The sequence below is a fragment of the Megalobrama amblycephala genome, linkage group LG12 (assembly GCF_018812025.1).
Source record: "Megalobrama amblycephala isolate DHTTF-2021 linkage group LG12, ASM1881202v1, whole genome shotgun sequence".
Lineage (NCBI taxonomy): Eukaryota > Metazoa > Chordata > Actinopteri > Cypriniformes > Xenocyprididae > Megalobrama > Megalobrama amblycephala.
The window spans coordinates 19,588,582-19,615,678 of NC_063055.1; the positions used below are offsets into that span (position 1 = coordinate 19,588,582).

General features: G+C 34.7%; 2 protein-coding genes and 1 long non-coding RNA gene across 13 annotated transcripts; all 3 read left to right on the top strand.

Annotated features, from left to right (window-relative positions):
* Nucleotides 1-3,196: 3,196 nt before the first annotated feature.
* LOC125279603 (tumor necrosis factor receptor superfamily member 14-like) lies at nucleotides 3,197-12,885 on the top strand. 5 transcript variants are annotated; one of them, XM_048209469.1, is made up of 9 exons: nucleotides 3,197-3,324; nucleotides 5,623-6,114; nucleotides 7,184-7,279; nucleotides 7,374-7,529; nucleotides 7,700-7,787; nucleotides 7,861-8,042; nucleotides 10,082-10,122; nucleotides 10,476-10,586; nucleotides 12,367-12,885. In XM_048209469.1, exons 2-8 carry the CDS (start codon nucleotides 5,982-5,984, stop codon nucleotides 10,557-10,559), a joined length of 780 nt encoding a protein of 259 aa, XP_048065426.1. In that variant the 5' UTR covers nucleotides 3,197-3,324; nucleotides 5,623-5,981; the 3' UTR covers nucleotides 10,560-10,586; nucleotides 12,367-12,885. The 5 variants fall into 5 exon arrangements, with proteins under 5 accessions (XP_048065426.1, XP_048065427.1, XP_048065424.1 ...); XM_048209470.1 differs by having other exon boundaries at nucleotides 3,198-3,324; nucleotides 6,456-7,279; XM_048209467.1 differs by having other exon boundaries at nucleotides 3,198-3,324; nucleotides 7,154-7,279; nucleotides 10,476-10,590.
* On the top strand, nucleotides 12,340-21,396 carry LOC125279604 (tumor necrosis factor receptor superfamily member 14-like). Of its 3 annotated transcripts, none has more exons than XM_048209473.1 (9): nucleotides 12,340-13,291; nucleotides 13,869-13,994; nucleotides 14,090-14,245; nucleotides 14,364-14,448; nucleotides 14,531-14,709; nucleotides 17,719-17,735; nucleotides 18,159-18,220; nucleotides 20,524-20,601; nucleotides 20,682-21,396. In XM_048209473.1, the coding sequence occupies exons 1-8, from the start codon at nucleotides 13,162-13,164 to the stop codon at nucleotides 20,555-20,557; spliced, it is 789 nt and encodes a 262-aa protein (XP_048065430.1). In that variant the 5' UTR covers nucleotides 12,340-13,161; the 3' UTR covers nucleotides 20,558-20,601; nucleotides 20,682-21,396. The 3 variants fall into 3 exon arrangements, with proteins under 3 accessions (XP_048065430.1, XP_048065429.1, XP_048065431.1); XM_048209474.1 differs by having other exon boundaries at nucleotides 12,342-13,022; nucleotides 13,205-13,291; nucleotides 20,524-21,396; XM_048209472.1 differs by having other exon boundaries at nucleotides 12,341-13,291; nucleotides 20,524-21,396.
* Nucleotides 21,397-22,411: 1,015 nt separating this feature from the next.
* On the top strand, nucleotides 22,412-27,097 carry LOC125279605. Of its 5 annotated transcripts, none has more exons than XR_007187413.1 (7): nucleotides 22,412-22,571; nucleotides 23,543-23,635; nucleotides 24,065-24,188; nucleotides 24,282-24,437; nucleotides 24,550-24,634; nucleotides 24,713-24,864; nucleotides 25,347-27,097. It is a non-coding gene; the product is annotated as an uncharacterized LOC125279605 (long non-coding RNA). The 5 variants fall into 5 exon arrangements; XR_007187412.1 differs by lacking the exon at nucleotides 22,412-22,571 and adding an exon at nucleotides 22,927-23,050; XR_007187414.1 differs by lacking the exon at nucleotides 22,412-22,571 and adding an exon at nucleotides 25,211-25,257 and having other exon boundaries at nucleotides 23,107-23,635.

Below are 27,097 nucleotides of genomic sequence, written 5' to 3' on the forward strand. Positions count from 1 at the left end.
GCCGGTTTCGTTCATTTTAGCAAAATGTAATTAAAATGTTACGTGTTACTTCCCCAACACATCTACTACTTATGCAAACGTTGATCCCACTACAAACAATACAAAACTACAATGCTATAAGATTCAGAAATGATTAATTCTTTACCTGAGTCTTATGACAAGCTGATTAAGCTCACCTCACCTCTTGTCTGACAAGTCTTCGGGTTTAAGTCATTCCTTAATGACGTGACAGGCAGTCCCATGCTAAACCAATGCAGTCTGAGCCGGTAAGAGAATTGATTAGTTCATTTAATGAGTCTTTCGGGTTTTTGAGTCGTTCCTTAAACACGTGACAGACACATACACTAAGCCAATGCATTCTGAGCCGGAAAGAGAATTGATTAGTTCTCTTCATGAGTCTTTCGGGTTTTTGAGTCGTTCCTTAATCACGTAACAGACCCATACGCTATTTCTGACATTTCTGTCACTGTTTTTGTTACTGAGGATCTGTGGTGTGTTATTATAAATAAATAAAGCCCTGTTATAAATAAAATATTGATTAATTTATCTTTTTGACTGTCTATCTGTAAATAAACACTAGGCTATATAATAATATAATAATCCAAGCCTACAATACAAAGTATTTATAGCCTAGTTTGTTCATTTTTACTCCAATTTTGAGTTTGCTGTTATAATAATTGCTTTTCCTAGGCAGACTTGACATATTAGTCTAATATAAGAAGATTGCTCAAAAAGGACATAATGACATAAATTAAAAGCAAATAACATTTTGAATTTGAATTATTAATGTTAGTTTAAAACATCAAGGTTATGATAACTTCAGCTTTAACAGTTGTAACACAAACTCAAACAAAACTGGAGAGTTAACGTTATTTACTAATAAATATAATGTGCTTGGGTCACACAGCATAGTGTATGGGTATGTCACGTGATTAAGGAACGACTCAAAACCCGAAAGACTCATGAAGAGAACTAATCAATTCTCTTTCCGGCTCAGAATGCATTGGCTTAGTGTATGGGTCTGTCACGTGATTAAGGAACGACTCAAAAACCCGAAAGACTCATAAAAGAACTAATCAATTCTCTTTCCGGCTCAGAATGCACTGGTAGCGTATGGGTCTGTCACGTGATTAAGGAACGACTCAAAACCCGAAAGACTCATGAAATGAACTAATCAATTGAATCATCAGGTGAACTACTTCTAGCAGTACAGAACCTGTAGAATATTGCACATGCGCGACTGAACGAATCACCCCCCGAGACGACTCGTTCTTCCCGAGTCACATTAAAGATTCGTTCAAAATGAACGAATCGTTCAAGAACGACACATCACTAGACCAGGGGTGCGTTTCCCAAAGCGAACTATGGTCGCAAGTTCCGTCGTTACCAATAGAGTTCAATGGGACTTGCGACCATGGTTCACCAACGATGCTTTCGGGAAACTCACCCCAGAGCAGTCGGTGAAGAGCAACTGCGTATGGAAGGCCGGTTCAGCATAAAAACGTTCCAGCGTTACTCGTCGTAATTATATTTTTACTAGTAACAATTAAATTAAAGAGCTCTATAATTTAATTTGTACTAGTAACAATTACAATTACAGAGCTCTATAATTCAATTTTTACTAGTAACAATTATAATTGTAGAGCTCTCTAATTCGGTTTTTACTAGTAACAATAACAATTATAGAGCTCTACAATTAAATTTTTACTAGTAACAATTACAATTACAGAGCTCTATAATTCAATTTTTACTAGTAACAATTATGATTATAGAGCTTTGATTATAGAGCTCTATAATTGAATTACAGAGCTCTCTAATTGAATTGTTACCAGTAAGAATTAAGTCACAGAGCTCCATAATTCAGTTCTTACTAGTAACAATTAGAATTAGAGAGCTCTGTAATTGCAATCTTACTAGTACAAATTGAATTACAGAGCTCTACAATAGCAATTCTTACTAGTAACAATTGCATTACAGAGCTCTGTATTCGGCGACATATCATTATGTTACGTGTTACTTCCCCAACACATCTACTACTTATGCAAACGTTGATCCCACTACAAACAATACAAAACTACAATGCTATAAGATTCAGAAATGATTAATTCTTTACCTGAGTCTTATGACAAGCTGATTAAGCTCACCTCACCTCTTGTCTGACAAGTCTTCGGGTTTAAGTCATTCCTTAATGACGTGACAGGCAGTCCCATGCTAAACCAATGCAGTCTGAGCCGGTAAGAGAATTGATTAGTTCATTTAATGAGTCTTTCGGGTTTTTGAGTCGTTCCTTAAACACGTGACAGACACATACACTAAGCCAATGCATTCTGAGCCGGAAAGAGAATTGATTAGTTCTCTTCATGAGTCTTTCGGGTTTTTGAGTCGTTCCTTAATCACGTAACAGACCCATACGCTATTTCTGACATTTCTGTCACTGTTTTTGTTACTGAGGATCTGTGGTGTGTTATTATAAATAAATAAAGCCCTGTTATAAATAAAATATTGATTAATTTATCTTTTTGACTGTCTATCTGTAAATAAACACTAGGCTATATAATAATATAATAATCCAAGCCTACAATACAAAGTATTTATAGCCTAGTTTGTTCATTTTTACTCCAATTTTGAGTTTGCTGTTATAATAATTGCTTTTCCTAGGCAGACTTGACATATTAGTCTAATATAAGAAGATTGCTCAAAAAGGACATAATGACATAAATTAAAAGCAAATAACATTTTGAATTTGAATTATTAATGTTAGTTTAAAACATCAAGGTTATGATAACTTCAGCTTTAACAGTTGTAACACAAACTCAAACAAAACTGGAGAGTTAACGTTATTTACTAATAAATATAATGTGCTTGGGTCACACAGCATAGTGTATGGGTATGTCACGTGATTAAGGAACGACTCAAAACCAACCCGAAAGACTCATGAAGAGAACTAATCAATTCTCTTTCCGGCTCAGAATGCATTGGCTTAGTGTATGGGTCTGTCACGTGATTAAGGAACGACTCAAAAACCCGAAAGACTCATAAAAAGAACTAATCAATTCTCTTTCCGGCTCAGAATGCATTGGTAGCGTATGGGTCTGTCACGTGATTAAGGAACGACTCAAAACCCGAAAGACTCATGAAATGAACTAATCAATTGAATCATCAGGCTGAACGAATCACCCCCCGAGACGACTCGTTCTTCCCGAGTCACATTAAAGATTCGTTCAAAATGAACGAATCGTTCAAAAACGACACATCACTAGTTCAGTTGGAAAAGGCGGAAATCTGGAATCATTCCCAGAATTGCTCTCCCAATGACCTTCAACGGTGAGATATTTTGTTTTCCACTGATTAAGTCTAATTCTTAGTATTTAAATGTAAGTCGTAACTGTGTTTAGTCCATTACATTAGGCTAAATATTTTGTGTGCAAATTTCATCATGACGCAGCTGTTTTAAACATCGTTAAGCCTACTTCTATGTCTTAAAACATGGCCACAGTGTCTGAGATATAAAATTAAAATAATTTAAAAAAGAGCGATCTTATAAAAAAAAAAAAGTAAAAAGTAAACCGTTTAAATGAATAAACTCGGGTAAAACCGGGTCCTAAATGAGTTAATTTGCCGCTTATGTATCGTTTGCCTTTTTAGATTAAGCACATCTAAGACGATTTCTTAAGTTGTTATAGGCTATACAGTTTTTCTTATTTAGCATACATGGTTTTAAATTGTTCACTATTGCCTACGTCATATGTTTTCTTGAAGTGTAGGCCTATATGCAGTGCAAAATGTTTGTTGTCTCTGTTTGAATAGTCTAAACGTGCTTCTTAAACCTGTCCTGGGGATCCTGCACATTTTGAGTTGATGAGTTGATTCAGGTTTAAATGACCCCCACTCACCTCCATATTTCAGTTTCATTTTCAGTTTCAAGCATTATGCAAGGTTGAAGGGTGGGGTATACATAGAATACATTTATTTAGCCTACTTAGGCCTATTTATACAGGTCCACTGAATATGGTGTGTTTGTAATAATTAAATCTTACTGTCAATGATAGAAATGACTTTTTTAATTAAAATTTTTTATTTGATTTTCAGGAGTATTTACTTTACCGTTATAAGGGCACTTTTGATCAACCTTTTTAAATGTACGCCTCATCTTTAGCTGCTTTTCCGCCATCAGGCTTAACCATTTCATTCCACGCTGATCCGACCCAGCTGGTGCAGAAATGGTTTCATTTTCCAATGTGGGGCAGCTGATAACAGAACTCTTTGAAATGTAATACAAATGCGTTGCCTTTATAATGTAAGAGTGTACAGAGGTATGAGATAAATTGCGGCTGCATTATGGAGGATTATGCATTATGGATCCTAATTTTCACCTCACGATAATGGTATCAAGGTTGGAAATTAACAGGAGCTGGGAGCAAAAATGCCCCCAAACTTAAAGAAATAAGTGGAAAAAATGCCTCTGTATGAGATCTTATTTGTAACATACAATATAATCAAGAAATATCACACAAGTAAGAAAACGATTTCAAATGTGATAACATTCGCTAACACGTCTAGACACAGTTACTCTTTAGGCAAAATATCGCTCTATTTCAGCAACAAAAATGTCTCCAAACAAAACCACAGCAGAAACGTTGCACGTCTTCGAGCAACAGTGCTCCTAAATTTTTCCGCATTTTGTACGAAGTGGCGTGCTCGAAGTAGGCCAGTACACGCGCCTTCAGCATTCCGCTAGTTTTCCTTGCATACTAGCACTTCCGACATGTTGCACGTATGGAAGCCCACCGCGCCTTCCCTTTTTCACTAATTGAATTGAGCATCAGGAGTACCGGCATTTTTATTTTTCCACTTAAAGCACTGTGAAGTGGTTGAGCAGATTTTTTCAATGTTCATTCATGAAGTCAGGCACTTGCTTCGCTCTGGAATGAATCCACTTTTTTTGAAAGAATTGGTTGAATGAATAATTCAATGACTATAGGGCTGGACAATATTGAAGAACAATGTGATATGCGATATCTTGTTAAATAATGTGATATTCTATATATGATACGATTTTGCTTTAAGAGTGTAAAATCAATTTAAATGATATTTAAATATAATTGAAAAACTAAAAATTATATTACCAATATATATGTTTTACATTCTTACATAAATGAGGTAAAGTTTGATTAATTCTATGGTGATTGTGAAACACCTTACATGGGACAAGAGCCTGCTAGTTAAAAGCTAACATTAATTTATGCACTAATCAAATATTAATGCCAATTGTGGAAATTACCTTTGACCAGATCATAAATAAATAAATATTGTTGTTTAATTCCAAATATAAATAAAAGTGAAAAATCAACAGCAGTGTATTTTTAATGGCTAAATGGCTATTTTTAAAGGGGAATTCTTGCACATTTGTTGGGAGCAGGTAAATATTCATGCCCTGGTTTTATTTTGTTAGAATTGAGCTCCTCAAACCTTATGTATGTCTTGTGTTATGTATACGGATCTTTGTATTCTACTTCATTCTGACCTTAGAAAAACATAGATGAACTTAAACCTAAATAAATTGCTGGTTTAAAGGTGCATTATGTTGGTGTAGAACTCAATACTGTCATTTTGTCATTTCAGCTCTTTGCACAAGGCAACTGCTTACTCAACTGTTTCAAGAAGAGACTTGCCATGTGTGAAACCTCGTCAGAAATTTATTTTCTGTCTCTGGGAATCTGCAGTCAGATGCAAAAATACTTTATTACACACCTTTCATTATAACTGTCGGTTTTCTTACTGTTGGACCCTGAATGTTTCACCAAGGAACCCAAAGACTCCATAAGTTGTAGCTGATAAGGAAATCTAAATGGCTACCAATCTCTGTGACAAAAAAATCCATCCAATGTGTTGAAGAAACCATAAGGGAACCCATGAAATCTGGTGAAGAAACATTTGCCTCCACTTTCAAACGGACTACATAAACCTGCATTTAACTTTATATGAACATGATTAAGTTAGGATTTATCCTATCAGTTGCTTCTGTTGTCACTTTGAACTTCGAACTGTGTTTCAGTTCATGTGCTCGTGCTGAATATGAGGTTAATGGAGAATGCTGCCCCATGTGTGCGCCAGGTACAGTATACTTTGTGTAATGTTTGGTTCCGCTTGGCAACTAAATGAATTGTGAACCAAGTGACAAAGCTCAAGACTTTTCAGCTTTTATAAATCAAACAAAAATGTTTAACAAGTTAAGTTTTCTGATCTGTTGGATCTGTTCTGATGATATCATCATCAAATATCCACAGATTTCATCCCAAGGTTTATACTTGATCAAAAGTGTGGTTTGTCATTAAAAACAATTAAATATGGTTTTATAATCGCTGAAACTATAGCAAGAGGCTGAGCACTGTTGAGATCATATATTTTAAAAATCATATTAGGCAAAAAACATTTTGGACTACCTCTGTGTCTAGACATGCAGAGACATCAAGAATCAGCGTATAAATCTCAACAACGGTGACATGCTTAATGCTGCAATGCATGCTGGGAGCCATGGATGAGTTTTATACATTTTTATACATTTATACATTTTACAGATCAATCCCAGTATTTCTCTTGGCTTTTTTCATCACAACAGCTGTTTTATAAACACCAAGTTAACAGCAACCAGAGAAACATTAATGTTAAAAGTCAAGGTCAAGAGCCCATCTAAACCAAACACTTTCCACCATAATGGTGACATCAAACTTAAAAGATTTTTAAGAAAACTATTTTAACTTTAAGTTCAGTGTACTTAAATCTTTAAGTTGACTGAACTAAATTTGTAAAACTGAATTACCAATCCTCAAGATTTCTAAGAACTCTTTACTATATGGAAGTTAGTTTTATCAATTCAAAATGATGAGTTAACTTGCTTGCTAAATTTAAGGCAATCAGTTTCCTTAAGCTTTTTATGTAAACCCAACAGCTTAATTAAGCTTTCTAAGTAAACTCACCTAATTACGTTTTACAGTGATTCAATCATATGTTTCTTATGATACAATTTGTGATAACAATGTGACTTTATGACAGAGAATAGTAGTTTACTTGTGTGGCTTAATTTCATTGGAATATTTAATGCTTTTGTGAAGTATTTCTTTAAAAAAAAAAAAAAAAATTTAAATGTTTTTAGGAAACCGTGTTGTTTGGCACTGTACTGTAGATACCAGCACCACTTGTGTTCCATGTTCTCCATCAACTTACACTGATGAGCCAAATGGTTTAAATAACTGCATTCTCTGCAGTGTGTGTGATGCAGGTTAGTATGTTCTCCAAAAATAAGACTTGTAGTAAAGAAGTCATTTCCAGTACAGCACTTTTATTTATATGAGAAGGTGTTATCTTTTTCACAGTACAAGGACTGACACTAAAGAGAAGCTGCATACGCACTGCAAATACTGTTTGTGAGCCACTGGAGGGATTCTACTGCATTGAGAAAAATAAAGGCAGCTGTATTTTTGCCAAGGAACACAATAAATGTAAACCTGGACAATATATCAAACAACCAGGTGGGTGTATCCAAAATTAGTGTTTTTACTAAACAGGAGAACTTGAACAATGGCCATAAAGTAATCAACTAGGTTTAATAAAAATGTTGACTCAGACACAAGAACAATACCAGTAATACTTTTAATGCTAGACTTTTATTAAGATAGTCATTATCTTAATATCCTTACAGGAACAGCATCAACTGATGTTGTATGTGGTGACTGCACAGAAGGCACTTACTCTAATGGCTCTTTTACTACCTGTCAACCACATACAAAGTAAGTGATTAAATAACAAGTGTTAAATAAACTGTTCTAAGTCCATACATTCTAACATTACTCTCATTTACAGATGTGAGACTGAGGGACGTAGAGAAATAAAACCAGGAACAATGTTATCTGATGCTGAATGTGGGAATTCTTCTCCAGTTGGTATCATTGTAGGAGCCATAGTTGGTGTTAGTGTTTTGGTGACTGCTGTCGGTATCTCGTACTATTTCATATTGAAACAAAAAAGACAGACCCCTGAAACAGGTGTGTGTGTGTGTTTATATATATATATATATATATATATATATATATATATATATATATATATATATATATATACTACCGTTCAAAAGTTTGGGATCGGTAACATTTTTAATGTTTTATAAAGAAGTTTCATCTGCTCACCAAGGCTGCATTTATTTAATTAAAAATACAGTAAAATCAGTAATATTGTGAAATATTATTACAATTTAAAATAACTGTTTTCTATTTGAAAATGTAACTTATTCTTGTGTTGGCAAAGCTGAATATTCAGCATCATTACTCCAGTCTTCAGTGTCACATGATCCTTAAGAAATCATTTTAGTATGCTGATTTGCTGCTCAAGAAACTTTTATTGTGCACAGATGTACAAAATATTTGTGTACAATATTTTTTTTTCAGGATTCTTTGATGAATAGAAAGTTTAAACGAACAGTGTTTATTTGAAACATAATCTGTTGTTACATTTTAAATGTCTTTACTGTCACTTTTAATTGATTTAATGCATCCTTGCTGAAAAAAAAAATTAATTTCTTTAAATTCTTTTCAAAAAAATAAAAATAAATATTTTTACTGACCCTAGACTTTTGAACAGTAGTGTATAATGCTACAAAAGCTTTGTATTTTAGATAAATGCTGTTCTTTTGAACTTTCTATTCATCAAGGAATCCTGAAAAAAAAAGTATAAAACTGTTTTTAACATTGATAATAATAATAAATGTTTCTTGAGCAGCAAATCATCATATTAAAGGTGCCCAAGAATGCTTTTTCACAAGATGTAATATAAGTCTAAGGTGTCTCCTGAATGTGTCTGTGAAGTTTCAGTTCAAAATACCCCATAGATTTTTTTTAATTAATTTTTTTAACTGCCTATTTTGGGGCATCATTAACTATACACCGATTTTGGCAGCGCCGCCCCTTTAATTCGCCTGCTCCCTGCCACACGAGCTCTCGACTATATTACAGCGCATTTACAAAGTTCACACAGCTAATATAACCCTCAAATGGATCTTTAGAAGATGTTCGTCATGCATACTGTGTGCATACATCGAATCATGTGAGTAAAATATTTATTTTGATGTTTACGTTTGATTCTGTATGAGTTTGAGGCTATATGCTCTGTGGCTAACAGCTAATGCTACACTGTTGGAGAGATTTATAAAGAATGAAGTTGTGTTTATGAATTATACAGACTGCACATGTTTAAAAATGAAAATAGCGACGGCTCTTGTCTCCGTGAATACAGTAAGAAACGATGGTAACTTTAATCACATTTAACAGTACATTAGCAACATGCTAATGAAACATTTAGAAAGACAATTTACAAATATCACTAAAAATATCATGCTATCATGGATCATGTCAGTTATTATTGCTCCATCTGCCATTTTCCACTATTGTTCTTGCTGGCTTACCTTGTCTGTGCACAGATCCAGACGTTAATACTGCCTTTCCTTGTCTAATGCCTTGAACATGGGCTGGCATATATGCAAATATTGGGGTCATACATATTAATGATCCCAACTGTTACGTAACAGTCGGTGTTATGTTGAGATCCGCGTGTTTTCCGGAAGTCTTTTAAACAAATGAGATTTATATAAGAAGGAGGAAGCAATGGGGTTTGAAACTCAATGTCTTTTCCATGTACTGAACTCTTGTTAATCAACTATGCCAATATAAATTCAATATTTAATTCTAGGGCACCTTTAAAATGATTTCTGAAGGATCATGTGACACTGAAGACTGGAGTAATGATGTTGAAAATTCAGCTTTTCCAACACAGAAATAAATTACATTTTATATTATATTCCAATAGAAAACAGTTATTTTAAATTGTAATAATATTTCACAATATTACTGTTTTTACTGTATTTTTAATTAAATAAATGCAATCTTGGTGAGCAGACAAAACTTCTTTTAAAAATATTAAAAATCTTACTGATCCCAAACTTTTGAACGGTAGTGTATATATAATTACATTTTATAATTACATTTTAACATATGGTTAACATAACTGTTAATACTTTCTTGTTTTGTTTTAGATCAAAATATTTACCCACTATCAGTAGAGGAAAGTGAACCAGTAAGTGAATAATTGAGCATGGCACAATAAAAAACAAAACAATACACACACAACAATGTAGTGGGTCATATCATGAAGAATCAAATTCTCTTTGATTTAAAGAGATTATAATAGTTAATGTACTTTTCTTTTTATTAATGTTTTTGCATTTATTCAGTGTTCAGAAACTTGATCCACCCAGTCACAGTGAGATGAAAAGGATAAAGGATAAACTATTATTTCTAAATACTAGAAGAGATAATCAAAAGTAAAAAGTGTACAAGTGATGTTGAGAATGCCATTTCTAAATTGTTAATAATAATTTAATATTCTGTTTATATTTTATTTAATAAGATCGTCTTCACTTTTTACAGACATCACCAGACTCAATGACTCATCTTATATATATCAGTAAAAGCCATCAGTCGTCTGTCCAGCATCCCCACGACCCTACATAGGACAAGCAGAAAAGAGATGGATGGATTGTAGGTAGTTCTACCTTTTCACTGATATTGTAGGCCCTAAAATTTCTGCAACATTTCTACAACTCTGTAATAGAAGTATCAACAAATAACATAACAGGCTAATTAGCAGTTATCAGTTATTTTCAAATTAAAATAAAAAAGCCACTCAATTCAATAAAGAACCTGGATGGATGGATGGATGGATGGATGCTGATTATGTCAACCTGCAAATAAAGAACTAAGAGTATATATTCCTTTTAGAACGTAAAGTGGGTTATGCTACGCTATTCATTATCTGTTACAAATTAGTCATGTGAGAAGGAAAAGTTAGAGAAAAATGAAAAAAACAGACAACAAAAGAGACAATGTTGAGCAATTACAATTTTCTCTCATTTGAAAAAAAAAACGTTTTTTTTTTCTTAGTGTTACAAAAGCTGGGTCTGTGCGCATGCACCACCATTTGTCAGGCAGCATTCGTAGAAAGAGTGACTCAGCAATGTCCCAGCTGTTTCCCAGTTCAGAGGCTGCATTCTTCGAAGGCCACAGACTTCAAAGCCCATTATATTAAAGTGTCTGAAAACAAAACAGGGTTTACAACCTGTCTGATATGTTCACCTTGGTATATTTATATTCCAAGCTTTTAACTTCACTTTTAGATGATGAGTGCTTCTCAAACAGAATGCTGCATCCTAGTAAAGCTGCATATCTCAGCTACCACGTCAGTAAGCACTGCTGAAGGCGGTCTCAATTTGACGAACTTCATTCCGTGTCCTTCATTCAGCTCATTTTGAAGGATCCCAGCAAAAATGTGGATGTTTAATGACTGTCCCTTCGAAACATTCCGTCATGAAATTTGAACGGATGTCTTTGACGATATCTTATTAATTAGCCTAATTGATTGATTAATTGAATTAATTAATATATTGAACTACACATAGCTAAAAGTCAAAATAACAATAGTACATGCAACCCCAGAGAATTTGTAGACATATACAAATGTATCTAAATGCATTTTAAGGAAAAGTTCTGTTACATATTTTTACTGATGCCGTCCATCAAGTGTGTCTTTCAGTCACCCATAATCCTTTGCACACATTCCAATTCAAGAAAAAGAACTGATGGAAAATGAGTCGGAGCTTGTCTGAGTTCATTATGAAATGTAGGACAAAAATAATGTTGAGTTTTTATTAATCTTGATTTTTTTCTGGGCGGGTCAGAGTGAACTGTGGCGCTAATAGTCTCATGAACATGCAGCTGTGAATGAAAGACCAATGGCCAATGTCATGATGTTCATAAAATAACTCTGTTTTTTCAGCACACTGCATTAGAACAACACTTGAGTGAAAAAAAAATATTTTATTTTCATTTTAGAGTGAACTATTCCTTTGTCAAATTTTTAATGCCCTTATTCCCTCGCTCCGTCTTGTTCACTCGGATACACGTCATTGTTTACATTGAAGGAGTACCCACTACTGGTGGAAACACCCTAAGCCCAATATTTTGGAATTTAGTATGTTTCTAGTTTTTACTATCATATTAGTAACTGATCTCTCTTTATTTGAAGTTTATTTATGAGATGTTTATGCTTACGTGCAGTTCATATGTGATTCTGGGTTTGAATGCTGAATTTACCATTTCTAAACAATAGGTAGCCTATAAGATTTTATTATAGTTTAATTCTTTCATAAAATTTAATCTGAGAATTTCTTCAAAGGTAAATTGTTCATGCAAAAAAAATGTCATTGGAATAATACTTGAGACATGTGAGTTAATTTATATCTTTATTCCCTTTCTATTGTAGACCATGCATATTCCTGCATATGTATGCGCGCTCCTGTGGCAAACACGGATTAACCCTGTAAAGTCTGTGTACATGTACAGCCTGTTTGGAAATTACTGTCGTGTTAAGATCAAATAAATCTCCTTTGGATGAAGATGATCGGATGCTGTGGACCAACACCCCTTGAAGAAAGTTAGATATTGGACTCTTATACAGTCCCTTTTTCAGTCATACTTCAAGAACATAAGATTCTTGGCTGATTATGGTGAAGGAAATGCATTCTACAATATATTCAGGACAAAACTGACATCAGTTTCAGGACAAGTGTGTACTGACATCATGGCTCATGGACACAGAACTTGCATGGTACTGTGGGACAGATATCCACTAACTGCAGTTGTACTTGGATTTTTTTGTTTAAAACATCCAAACACTAACTACACTACAGGCCACTAAAACACTGTTGTTTCCAGGCTTAAGTGCACGACTTGAAACCATTAAAAACATGTTTTATGTTGATTAAAAATTGCTAAAATGAAATTACCATGCATGCATGAGCTGGTTTTGTTCGCAAACCTGGCAACCCTACAGGCTATAGCCTACTTCCTGAGCTCCGCCATGATCTGCGCTTCTCTTTGTGAGACGGAAAATGAGAGTGATTATATTTTACGTTACTGGTAAGGAGCACAAGGTTATGTGTAAGAAAATCAAATGACCATAACGGAAACGTTTAACAACAATAACGACAAAACAGTCGTTATTGTTAAAACAAACTTGCGATAGTGAAAGTGAAACTGTCGAACATAAATTTATGAAATGTCTTATTACGAACGCTATTTAAACTTACTTGTCTTAACAGGTTTTTGTTTTTTCACATTTGGAGATAATTGTGGTCCCAGTGAATATGAATCTGGACATGGAGAATGTTGTCCGATGTGTAGTATGGGTAAGTTACCAATTACGTTTAAATATGAGATATGATAGTAATGCAACGCAAAATAAAAAGTGAGAAGAAATAAGCTACTGTGCATGTATTTCTTTATAATTCTTTTTTGTGATCCTACTTAAAACAAAATAGCTACTGCTAAATCACTTGCAAAATTCTATGTACATAAAGCTTTTATCCCGACACGATGCAGTCATAACCATGATAATACAAAATAAATAGCAAACAAATTTGCATAATTACCATTAGGTGTAGGTCTACAGTCTTGCCAGTTACCCTCTGCTATTGTGTGGTGGTATCACACCTTCCCATTATACACCTCATCTCCAGTAAGTACCTCCCACTCCACCCTCATTTAAAACTGTACAACTCCAGAGAACTTATGAAAAAACATGCATATGAATGAGCAACAGCGTCATGTCATGTTGTCATAAGCCCTGTGACACGGAGGTCCACTATGGCATAGCCATCTTATTGGGACTGGGGGAGGCACCATAACATTTTTTTGTCCAGTAGATCCTTGAATTTATTCATGGTCACCTACCTTATATTGTGTGTTAATGTTTGTTGTTTGTAGGGTTAATGGTGCTCGAAGACTGTACTAATGATTCGAGTACCTCCTGTAAACCCTGCATTCCAGGAACATTCATGAGTGAACCCAGTGGTCTTCATAAATGCTTCGAATGCAACCACTGTGATGAAAGTAAATTTATATTTTTCATGCGTTTCTTTTTCCTTCAGAATTTGTAATTTTGCATTATTGCCTATGTGAATGTGGTGCTAAATGTGCTCTTTTAGGTCAAGGTCTTTACATCCAGAGTAAATGCACTACAACAAAAGACACCATCTGTGATGTGCTTGAGGGTTATTACTGCGAGGTTTACTCCAATTCACAGTGCCGCCATGCTAAAAAACACAGTGTTTGCAAACCAGGACAAGAAAAAAAAAAAGAAGGTATTCTTTATGAATGATTAAAATCCAATTAAGATTTCCCCATAAATGAAAGTCTATAATTCATCCTACATTTTAAGGTTAATTTATGAAAATTTTCACTCTCTGTATCTGCTCACAGGGACAAAGACTTCTGATACAGTATGTGAGAACTGCACTTATGGGTTTTATTCTCCATCTGGATTGAACTGCAACAAATGGACAGAGTAGGTGAAGTGTTATTTTATTGGATGTTTGATTTAAATATCTATTTGTTATTTATTCAGGGGTGTTTTAATTTTTCTTAAGCTGTGCAGCCAGAAATGAGATTAAAACAGAAGATGGCAGTCCTGAAAAAGATGTCACATGTGTGGCGAAAAGGGAAAGATATGGTCTCCTAGCATTACTTACCACTCCTGTAATATTTGCAGCTGTTCTAGCAGAATTGTACAGAAGGTCATGCTCAAAAGTTCAGAAGGTCAATAATGGTGAGTGTATGCAGAATATATTTTTATTGAATTTTCAGTTCACTGAAAGCAATTTATGTTAAAGCAGGAAGCAATAATTTCATAATTGTTGATATGCTAAAATTGCACCAATCCTGTGGGTGTCAGTTGAAAAAAAAAAACCTGATTTGGATTTGAAAAATATCTCATGAAAAAAATGTTAATTGTAGTGGTAGAGGAATCTGAATGCAGTGGTTTCATGAGCAACAAAACGGGAAAACACAACAAGTTCTTATAACATCATATGAGTAACCATTGGAAAATAGATGCAAACACTTACACAGTTTTTCGGCGCCCCTAAAGGGACTTTTGCAAAAATAAAAAATTGACATGTCGTGCGCACGCGTTACAATTTCCGGTTTGTGTATGTGCTATATAACCTTTTCATTTGTGCTTCACTGCCTATGAAGAAAGCCAGAGTATGGATGCACATGAACTAATAAAGATAATGAAGATTATAAAGAGAAAATGAGAGTATGGATGCACATGAATAAAGCTGTAATTGCTCAAAATCTGACTTTCTTATACCGGATCGTCTAGGATGAATCCAGCTAATTATTCGTTTTAATTTTTTTTAAACACGTGCCTTCCTTTATATCTAAAGTCCTTTATGTCAGTGGCTCTGCTCACAATAAGCACTGTTAGAACTGATTGAAGAAAATAAGCATTTCTCTGCCACCTGTAAAGATGCGTTAAATCCGACAAAGTGGTTTAATAAAGGGCTGTTGGATCTTGTGAAATACAAAATTTTAGTAGGCCTACATTTTACAGTTCCAGTATTTTTATGGGACAATATAAATATGGCCTACTGCCCTAACGAAATACAAAGTTTCATAATTTTTACTGTACCAATGTTTTTTCATGAACCATTAAACATGGCATTATGACAATGCACACTGAGCCCATTTCCCAGCGCGATGGGAATGGATGCCACAGAGTTAAATACGTTAAAACGGACATAAGTCCTTGAAATATGGCGCACTTTCCTAATAAAAAAAAAAACTTTTTTGAGCACTTTTTTACTGTATCAGTCTTTTTTTTTTTTTTTTACTTGGCAAAAAGAACAATGCACACAGCTATTCATTTCGCAGTTACCCGGCCGACACAGAGAATGTTTTAAAGCAGACATAAGGCCATGATATAAACTGCCCTACGAAAGCATTATTTCAGCAAACTGATCGTTATTAATTTATGCACATTCATACTGAAATTTTCTGCATAATTTTGAGCAAATAGATCTTTAATAATTCATGTGCGTCCATAATATCTTCTTCTTTATAATTTTGAGCAAATAGATCATTATTAATTAAAGAAGAAAATGGTATGGAGGCGCATGAATTATTAAAGATCTATTTAATGGTTTAATGGTTCATGAAAAAACATTGTTACAGTAAAAGTGTCCCATAAAAATACTGGAACTGTAAAATGTAGGCATACCAAAATTTTGTATTTCACAAGATCAAACGGCCCTTTATTAAACCACTTTGTCAGATTTAACGCATCCTTACAGGTGGCAGAGAAATGCTTATTTTCTTCAATCAGTTCTAACAGTGCTTATTGCGAGCAGAGCCATTGACATAAAGGACTTTAAATATAAAGGAAGGCACGCGTTTAAAAAAATTAAAACAAGTAATTAGCTGGATTCATCCTAGACGAACTGGTCTAAGAAAGCCAGATTTTGAGCAAATACAGCTTTATTAGTTCATGTGCATCCATACTCTGGCTTTCTTCATAGGCAGTGATGCACAAATGAAATAGGTATTATATAGTATACACAAACCTGAAATTGTAATGCGTGCGCACGACATAAGTTAACTTAAGTTGTGTTTAATGAGCAGCATGAAATAGGTGATATACAGGCCATTAAAATTTGTAGTATAATATGTCACAGAATAGACACACAGTTGTAAGAAAAAGTATGCGAACTACTTGCAGAATCTGTGAAAATGTTAAATTATAATCAAATAAGAGAGATCATACAAAATGCATGTTATTTTTTATTTAGTACTGTCCTGAGTAAGATATTTTCATAAAAGATATTTATATTTAGTTCACAAGACCAAAGAAGTAGCTGAATTTATTAAAATGGCCCCATTCAAAAGTATGTGAACCACTGGTTCTTAATACTGTGTGTGGTTACCTGATGATCCACGACTGTTTTTTTGTTTTGTGATGGTTGTTCATGAGTCCCTTGTTTGTTCTGAGCAGTTAAACTGAGCTCTGTTCTTCAGAAAAATCCTCCAGGTCCTGCAAATTCTTCAGTTTTCAAGCATTTTTTTACATATTTGAACCCTTTCCAGCAGTGACTGTATGATTTTGAGATCCGTCTTTTCACATTGAGGACAACTGAGGGACTCAAACACAACTATTAAAAAAGGTTCAAACATTCACTGATGCTCCAGAAGGAAACATGATGAATTAGTCGGGGGGTGAAAACTTTTGAATTCAAATATTAAGGTAAATTGTACTTACATTTTTCTTCCAGGAAACATGCAAGTATCTTCTGTTGCTTCCAGAGGGCAGTACTAAATGAAAAGCAATGATATTTAAACAAAAAAGTTTTGTTCAAAAGTTTTCACACAATGTGTTAAGAATCAATGGTTCACATCAATGGAGTTATTTTAATAAATTCAGCTATTGTTTTGTCTTGTGAACTAAATGTAAACATCTTTTATGTAAAATATCTTACTCAGGACAGTACTAAATAAAAAAATAACATGCATTTATTTAACATGCAAATAACACAAGCAATATTATGGACCCAAACTTATGTTAATTCAAAGTCTGGCTGTGTGAGACTAATCACTATCATATCCAAAACACAGATTTCAGATTTTTCTCAGCACTTCATTGGGCTTTTAAAATGACATTAATAAGTCAAATGATATCGCTATGTAACATTAATAATATTAAAAGTACTTTATATGCATACTACACTGGAGTTACAGCTTTTTTAACTACAAATGTGATTTCATTTGTAATGTTTTGCAGGTAACAAAGGATGTAGGGTAAGTTTTCTAACTCAATTTATACATGATGCCATTAATAGCCTTATGCCACAGCATTGCATATTATGTTGCTGTTTCCTTATGTGGTAGTATAATTGTAATTTTTTTTTATTAGTCCTAATGTATGCTTTGTTCAGTTTGCATCTATCTATCTATCTATCTATCTATCTATCTATCTATCTATCTATCAATATATATATATATATACACACACACACACATACATGAGCATCTATCTATCTATATATTTATATATCTATATATATATATATATATATATATTATATCTATATATATATATATATATATATATATATATATATATATATACATGAGCACACAGGTCTTTAGCATCTATACACTCTCACCGCCCTTCTCACCCCATATATAATATATTCTAAATAACTTTCCTCTGTTTTTTAGTTAGATATTCAGCCTCCCATTGAGGAAACAGACTCTGGAAAAAAGACATCAGGCCAAACATTGTAAGAGTGACCAACTTCCTTCAGTATTATTTTCCTAGTTGTGAATTTGGTGATGTCCTAAAAATCTTGTGTATTACTTGTGTATTATCAATAGTTTCATAGTGAATCGATAGTTTCATAGTGCAATTATGTCATCTCAAAGGCTGCGATTCTTTTCGATTTTTAATTATATAAATATGCACACAGTGTGTTAGCAGGGTTGCCAACTCTCATGCATTTGTCGTGAGATACACAATTTCAGGCTCTGTCTCATGCTCTCACTCTGCCCAAGTAATGCCAAGTTCACACTACATGACTTTACATGTCAGCAGATCACTGTGCTGTTACTACATGGACTTGCTGTGGATTCTTGAAGTCGTTGTGGTGTTCACACTAAGTGACACTACATAAATTATCCGCAGCAGGGAGTTACACACTACATGAGCTGACAACAACCCTGTCACCCAACGACTTTATTTGAAATTAGATTAAAGAAATTAAAATTAAAGAAATTAAATTAAATTGAATTAAATGTAATTAAAATTTAATAAACCCTTTCAAACAGAAGTTTAAATTATTCTGGCTGAACTCCCAGCGTTAAGGCAACCGTTATTATAGAACGTTTCTCTTTATTGTTTCCATGATGACACATCATGCTTGTCACATGACACACCGTGGCCACACTGTATGACAGATGTATTGCTTTGCTCACCATGTCGATTTTTAAATCAAATATGTCCAATCAGGGCCATACCCTGAGGTACGGACCTCTGTATTTTTCCACGGTGTATATAATAAAGGTTGTTAAATAATTGCCTAATATTAACTCTGCTTTGGTGCAGCATGGATATATTGCACAACGCCAAGATTGCTATCAGCAGTCAAACAGTGCTCATCAATGCAGGGGTGAGCTAGGAGGTGCTGGCAGTGGCCACTGTTGGCCTAAAGCCAAGTTTACACTACATGAATTTAAATGTCGGCAGATCGCTGTGCTGTTCAGACTACATGACTCACTGTGGAGTCTTGAAGTCATTGTGGTGTTCACACTACGTAAATGATCTGCAACAGGAGGTTACACACTACACGAGCTGAGGACAGCTGTCACCCAACAACTTTATTTGAAAATGGATGTTGGGAGGAAATTAGATTAAATTTTGAATTAAAATTGAAATAACCCTTTCACACATAAGTTTAAATCATTCTGTCTGACCTCCCAGAGTTAAGGCGATTAAGGCTTTATTTTAGACCGTTTCTCTTTATTGTTTCCATGATGCCCCATTGTGCTTGTCACACGTGTCACACCGCGGCCAGCCGGCCACACTGTATGACAGATATATTGCTTTTCTCACCATGTCATCAACTATCTGATATTCCGATTCTCAAATATGTGCAAGTGTTTTGTCATTTAAAAACCTTGTTCTTAATATATAATGTGAATTCATCCATTTGTACTGAAATACATGTGGCCGGTGAACTGGGAGAACAAGAGTGAGTGAGCTTTATAGTTACACAATGTGTTTCTGATATGAATAAATGTTGGCAAATTATAGGCTATTTGAATGGATTGTTATCGCTGCTTCCATAGACATCACCTATATTTCATTGGCTTTTGCGTCTCGACACATCACACCACAGGATATCGAGTTGGCTGACAGCTCCAGATATTAAGCATTCTAGATATTTGTCTGGCATCAGCTTGGTGTCAGCAACAAGCGTGGCATAACAGATCGCTGTAATGCCACAGTTAAAGCTAGAGCTGTTGAAAAACAGAGTTGCGACATGCTTTGATCTCGCAGGCGTTGCCGCAACACAGGTCATGTGGTTCATAGCAAACCATCGCTGTCAATACTTAGGCCTTTATCACACTTCCGCATTTGAAAAACAGAAGCTTTGAATAGTAGCGTAAAAAAACTTCCACTCTAATCTTTATCAATGGCGGCGAGCACAGCGAGGAATTGGTGTTGCGTCCCTAAATGCTCAAATAGTTCCACTAAACGGCCCTATCTCCGTTTTCATTGTCTTCCGACTGACGAAGAAATGAAAAAAAAAAAAGTCGATTCATGTTATATGGTGGGATGAACGCAAAGATTTTTCCGTTTGTGATAGAAATATTTTATGTCAACATGAAATGTACAGAAAATGTAGACTAAGGATGCTCAGGTCAAAGATCATGTAAACTACTTAACACAGTAGAACTAACAGTCACATGATAAACTCAGATCATTATAAACCAATCACCAGAACAAATCACATTGAAAAGACTTGAGTGACATTGATTTTTACTCAACTGTAAAGTTTAAATGTGTATGTGTCTTTCTGTTCAGAGACGTTGTTGTGACGAGTACTTCCCGGCTGTAAATAAAACTTCTTTTCTACAAAGAGCAACTTGGAAGTCATGTCAGGTATATGCAGCACAGCCATGAAATAGAAGACTACTTGTCAGCAACCGGTCGTAAACGCCTAAAGTGTGGAGTGTGTCCAGATTCGAATGGAACAACTGGGGAAGTGTTCGCCAAAAATGACAGAATGTGCTGGACAAGATAATCCACCAAAATTGCAGTGGTTCTGAGATCAGCGGTGAACAGCTGTTACGGACCCGCTCCCCCTGTGGAACACGACTACACTATGGCCCCTTCTCCAGGTCATTTGGATGCTGCAGCAGAGGGTGTGGAGGCAGTTCCAGGATCAAGCTCTAACAGGAAGCCTCATCTTATTAATGAGTTTTTTCTTTATTGCTGTCGTGTGTCTGCAAGCCTATAAAAGAAGGTCCTGGCAGATATCCTGGCAGGACTTTTGGTCCTGCTGGAGCCTGGGGACTGATGTATGGCAGATAGAAAGACTGCTTGAAAATGCAGGAGCCAGACTTGTCATTCCTCAATTTAAAAGAGCAGCTCAACTCACAAAAGAGGAGACAAAACACACACAAGAAATAGCCTGTTTACGGATTGTGGTGGAGAGAGCCATTCAATGAATTAAAGAAAATCACATCTGGGACTCTACCATTCCTCTCACCCTCACAGGCACAGTGAACCAGATCTGGGCAGACTGCTGTTTAATGTCTAATTACCAAGGCCCCCTTGAAGTAAATGATGACGTTGTTTTGTATCCACATGTACAAAAACACACCAACTTACCTACAGTCAAACATGTAATTTCATTACCTAATTTTGCTAGCGAGAATAAAGTTTATAGGCCTATGTTTTTTATATGTTTTGTACACAAAAAAAAAAAAACATGTAAAAACTTTTTGATTTGATTTAGAAACAAGTTGCAAAAGTGTAAATAATGTAAATATTTATTTATTTTGTTTAAATGTGAGCTTTAAAAACTGATTATGTACAAATATTGATTACACAGTTAAAAAGTTGTTAAATGTCTTTTATACAACATTTACAATGATTTTTTATATATATAAATTGTTTTTACTAATAAATAGGCAATAAAAATAATTATATCTTAAACTATTGTGTATATATATATATATATATATATATATATATATATATATATATAAAACTATAAACAATAATTCTAAATATATATGAAGACTTAAGATGCAAAAGCCTCTAAGTGGTGTCTGAAATTTTCTTCTAAAATGAGCATTTTTATCAAGCTTGTATGTTTATGTTCAGTTATTTCACTTTAATGTCAATGAAAAGACCTATTAATTGCCATTTAAGTGAAATTACTGAACCTAAACATTAGTGAAATTACTGAACCTTAACCTAATTTCTGTTTGTTGATCAGTGCATAATCTCTGAAGAGGTTTCAATAAGCGCCATCTGCTGGCGATAACTGTAAATTCAAGCACAAGAAAAACTCCCGTTGTTTTCCAAAGGCAGATGTTGATTAAAATGGTACCTCCACTGTAACTGATTTCCCCACACAAATATTAAATGTTAATGCTTTGAAGCTACCTTAAGTTTGATTACTGTTCAAGCTAGAATGTGCAATAATGTGTTTATTTACCAAAAAAGGCATGAGAAAACGATGCAATTATTTTATCAAATTTTTCATCAAACTGCAATTTAATTTTTTTTATTTCTATAGGCTATACAAAAAAAAGACCCTCCCATCCTCCCCCTTCCCCGAAACGCTACTTTTTACTAGCAATTGGGCGGGTTTTTGTTGTGAAAATCTGGCAACCCTGCCTTGCCTTGGGTGGGGTTGCATGTCCACCGCCGGATGCAGCGCAGTGATCCCTACCAAAGACTAAATAGACTTTGGCCCTACTCAGATTCTCAGAGCCCTTAAATAAGTTGGAGGGCTCTAGCCCTACTTGCATGTTGACGCGTTATGTTGAAACCTGAAGGTTACAACACCCAAAATTGCGGTTTAAAACAACAAGGATAAAGACAATTTGTGCTTTTCGGTAAGACGAAGAAGAATGATTTGAAAATTCAAAAAGCGAGTAGGCTACATCATTAATCTATTTTCCAAAACCGTGTTTTGTCTTTTCTTGAATCACAAAGGTACACCCATAATAAGTGTTTATATTCGGACTATTTTAGACCAGTCGGGTCGTCGTTCGCCACTGGTGCGGAGTAGCCTAAGCTGGCTGCTTGACACGTCATAGGAGAGAAGTAGCTCCGGCTACAATTTTTTTTCCCCGCAAGACTCATGCAGTTTTGTTTATTAACGCTAGTCATGTAATACGAGAATAGGCTACTTACCTTAAAATATGACTTCAGTCCTGTCCATGTCATTTTTCCCATAAAAAGCCATCACGCCATTGTCTTTTTATTGAAGAACAAGGACGTCGCGTCACATACATAGCTACCGATAGCTACATACAGACCTTATGTAACCCCGCCCCTTTTCAGTACTGCGCTCGTTGTTTTTTGACTTCCGGTTTGTATTTCCAACGCGACTTTACGTATTTATGAATGAACTGCTCGTTTTAAAATCTTCCCGGTCTACTGACATTTGTTAAGACATCTGCTTTAAACATAACGATGCTCATGATAACTTTCATTTACTCTACAACTAGTAAATCCACTTCACCAGCTAATTATTCTTTGACAGCGATGCCATGGAAATATACAGGGCTGCCGTTCTGTATAAAATGACATGATGTAAAATGATCTAAAAATATTCACACCCTTGATATTAGTATTAGGGGCTATGTGTATGTGATACTAAGTTGTCCATTACTACTCTCACAAGTAGCTGCAATATGTTATGTTTCCATTGACAACATAAAAGTGTGTTTAGAGAGCAATGAAAAAGAACAAAAGCTTAGATCTACTTTTAAATATTTTCCTTATTAATTTGTTCATGAAATAATGACTGTTTTGAATGTCATGGTTTGTACTTATATTGATGTATTCTTCTTCCTAACAGTTCTTTGTACATTTCTCTCATTTGGAAAAGCTTGTGGCCCTAGTAAATATAAATCTGCTGTTGGAGGAGAGTGTTGTCCGATGTGCTATATGGGTAGGATTACTAAACACATTTTAAAATAATAGGCAATACTAACATTGGAATTTTTATATTCAGCAATATTAAACTGCAATTAATATTGATATAATAGATATAATAATAGAGTCGTCTAAAATTACATCTGCTTTCTCTGGCATTTTAACTTTATATAGAAGTATTTATTATTATTGATGATGTGTTTTGTTGTGTTGTACAAAATTATATGATGTAGGTATCTTCAATGTTGAGGCTCATTTAGTAATTTATTAATCTACTCCTTCTCACTGTAAGTTTAGTTATTACTATGTCATCGAATCCCTACTGCAGCTTCTTTTTTATCAGTAGCCTATTATAAACTGATACTCTAACCATCCAAGAGGTTAAAAACGAAATAACTGTTAATTACTGTATGTAACATGATAATTGTCAATGTGTTATTTGTAGGGTCAGTGGTCTTATATGACTGTTTTGGGAATTCTGCTACTATATGCAAACGCTGCACTCAAGGAACATTCATGAGTGAACCCAGTTGTCTTTGTGAATGCTTCACATGCAGAAACTGTTGAAAGTATGTTTATTTATTTTTTATATATATTCTTTTTATTATTTTGCACTTTTGCCAAATTACAAAAGTGTTGCTATATGTGCTCTTGTCTTTTAGATCAAGGCCTTTACATTTAGAGTAAATGCACTACAATAACTGACACCATCTGTGATGTGCTTGATGGAAATTACTGCACTGAGTACTCCAATTCACAGTGCCTTCATGCTCTAAAACACAGTGTTTGTGCACCAGGACAAGAAACAAAAACTCCAGGTATTGTCTTAGGTTAAAAATTGATTAAAGAAATTCCACATTTAACTACAGTATGTGTTTCCCTACATTTTACAGTGTATTTCTGAGGTTTTAACTCTACATCTGCTTACAGGAACAAAGTCAACAGATACAGTTTGTTTGAACTGCCCTCATGGGTTTTATTCTCCATCAGGTCTGAACTGCATCAAATGGACTGAGTAGGTGAAATATTATTTGTATTCCCTCGTATTTGCATGTTTATCTGTTATTAATTACAGTTGTTTATTTTATCTCAGTTGTACAGCTAGAAATTAAATACAGACAGAAAATGGCTCTGTAAAAGATGTCACATGCACACCAAAAATACGGGAAAGATATGGTCTCATATTTGCATTGGTTTTAACATCACCGTTCGACATAATTCTACTCCTGATCTCACTGAGCACAAGTGCGTATATGCAGTATTCATCTGAATTTAATTTTTAACCTACTGAATTTAACCTAGCGCAGAATGTTTTGATTTGTTTGATGGAATTTTACTGAAACCTGTATAGAAAAAATTAATTATAATGAATTAATATCATTCTGATTTTATAGAGATCAGGTTTAATAATCCTGATTTTTATTTTGTTATTCTCATTTAGTTTGTTAATAGGGCCAATAAATGTCTCTGTAATATACATACAGAATGTATTTTAGCTGTGCAGAGTGCAAAGACCTTTTCAGAATATTATGTTTGTTGCACTGTTATACTTGTTTGTATTTTCACCAAAAATATTTTCTCTTTTTATAAGATTATAAACTTAAAGTGCTTTACAACACAACCCATATGCAGCACACTGTAAGAAGTGATAACTTTCTCTATTCTAGTCATGCAGGTGACACAAAGTTATAATCAACCTAATATATGTAAGTATTGTTTGTTTACAGGAGGAAAATCAATGAGGGACAATGGTTGTTTCCAAAAAAATCTGTCACTTCACCTGTTGGATCTTCATGCCTCAATCTATGCATGTTTCAATCTCTCCAATGGTCCATTCATTATGGGAGTGTGACAACATTTGAGTCTCCTCCGTGTGCTGTGACCTTGAAGTGGTGGAGAAGCTTGAGTTCCTCCAGGAACTTATCCCAGTGGAAGCTTTTACTTTTTCAAAAGCAGATTCAACTGCACCAGGGTAATACCAGGAAGGCAGACAAACAAAAGCAAGCTACAGCTCTAGAGTAAACATGTATGAACATTTTGTTGTACAATATAAATCTTGAGGGAACTAGGGGCGAATTAGTCTTCCAGGTTTTCACATCATCCCTGCACCACTCTATATCATTAAAAGACCAGCTCATCTCTGATACAACAACAAATAGACTGCAAAAAGTGTTTCATGATACAGCTAAAATGGAAAAGGCCACATACAAATAAAAGTTTACAAATCACAAGTCTCAATTATAACAATTGTTACATTTATATAGCGCTTTTCTCAGCACTCAAAGTGCTTTACGTATGGAAGGGGGGAATCTCCTCAAGCACCACCAATGTGCAGCATCCACCTGGGTGATATGACGGCAGCCAATGTGCACCAGAACACCCACCACACACCTGCTTATTGGTGAAAGAGTGATTAAACCATTCCCCAAGTGCAGCATGGGGATGATTAGGACTAGGAGGCCATGATTATGGCTTATTACACCCCTACTCTTTTTCGAAGCACATCCTAGGATTTTTTATGACCACAGAGTCAGGACCTCGGTTTAAATTCTCATCCGAAGGGTGGTGCTTTTTGAGAGTATAGTATCCCCATCACCCAGACTGTGAGCAGCCCCTGTTGGCCTCACTAACACTTTTTCCAGCAGCAAACTAGTTTTTCCCAGGCGGTCTCTCATCCAGGTACTGACCGGGCGACCAAGACAGAGCTGCAGAGTCATAGCTGCTGGAAAATGGACAGATGCATATTTTAACAATAACTTTGTTTTGTATTATATTGTTGGTGGATCTAAAATTGTCAATATTAATATTCATGCATTTTATTAATATTTATGTTAATCGTTTATGGCTTATGATTTATCACTTTTACTTTTGATTTCATATATTTATGTACTCATACTTTATATATAATCCTCATATTTTCAAGTACACTTTATTGTACTCTTATGGTCATTATTCTTTTATATTTCAGAGTATGTATGCTTGTTATGTTCAATTGTTCTTTAAAGTGTTCCAGTGTGACAGGTCACGTTGACACGTTTGTGGTTAGATATTGGACGCCTGCCAAGTACTGCAGAAGTGATGTTTTTCAGAATTAGTTGCTCATTTGAATCTGATCAAAATATGTCTGTTATTATTTCTGCTAACATTTGATAGTGTAATATTTGCAAAATTCCCTAGGGGGTCAAAACAACTTTTATATCTATTTTTTTGGCATCTGACCAGTTTATGATATAATGGGTAAAACCATTTAACCTTTCCTTATTAGAACAAAAACATCAGTTTGAGTGGGATGTAAATTTCCCTATATGCTTATGGTATAAAGTTGACATTGACAAAGTTGAGTCATGGATAATTTAGCTTTTTCTCCTTTGCTTTTTCCTTTGCTCTTCTGCTTCTTCTCTCCTATCTGCAAATGTCTTAATTATTGTTCTTTCTTTTTGTATATTCTGATATTCATCTATTAGATACAATACTCAGA

Bases quoted from the DNA above. Each gene is read 5' to 3' on its own strand.
- LOC125279603 (XM_048209467.1), top strand. From the start codon at position 5,982: ATGAACATGATTAAGTTAGGATTTATCCTATCAGTTGCTTCTGTTGTC. The intron at 7,280-7,373 runs GTTAGTATGTTC...TCTTTTTCACAG, and splicing joins CTGCAGTGTGTGTGATGCAG to TACAAGGACTGACACTAAAG. The intron at 10,123-10,475 runs GTAAGTGAATAA...CACTTTTTACAG, and splicing joins CAGTAGAGGAAAGTGAACCA to ACATCACCAGACTCAATGAC.
- LOC125279604 (XM_048209473.1), top strand. From the start codon at position 13,162: ATGTCTTATTACGAACGCTATTTAAACTTACTTGTCTTAACAGGTTTT. The intron at 13,995-14,089 runs GTAAATTTATAT...GTGCTCTTTTAG, and splicing joins ATGCAACCACTGTGATGAAA to GTCAAGGTCTTTACATCCAG. The intron at 14,246-14,363 runs GTATTCTTTATG...ATCTGCTCACAG, and splicing joins ACAAGAAAAAAAAAAAGAAG to GGACAAAGACTTCTGATACA.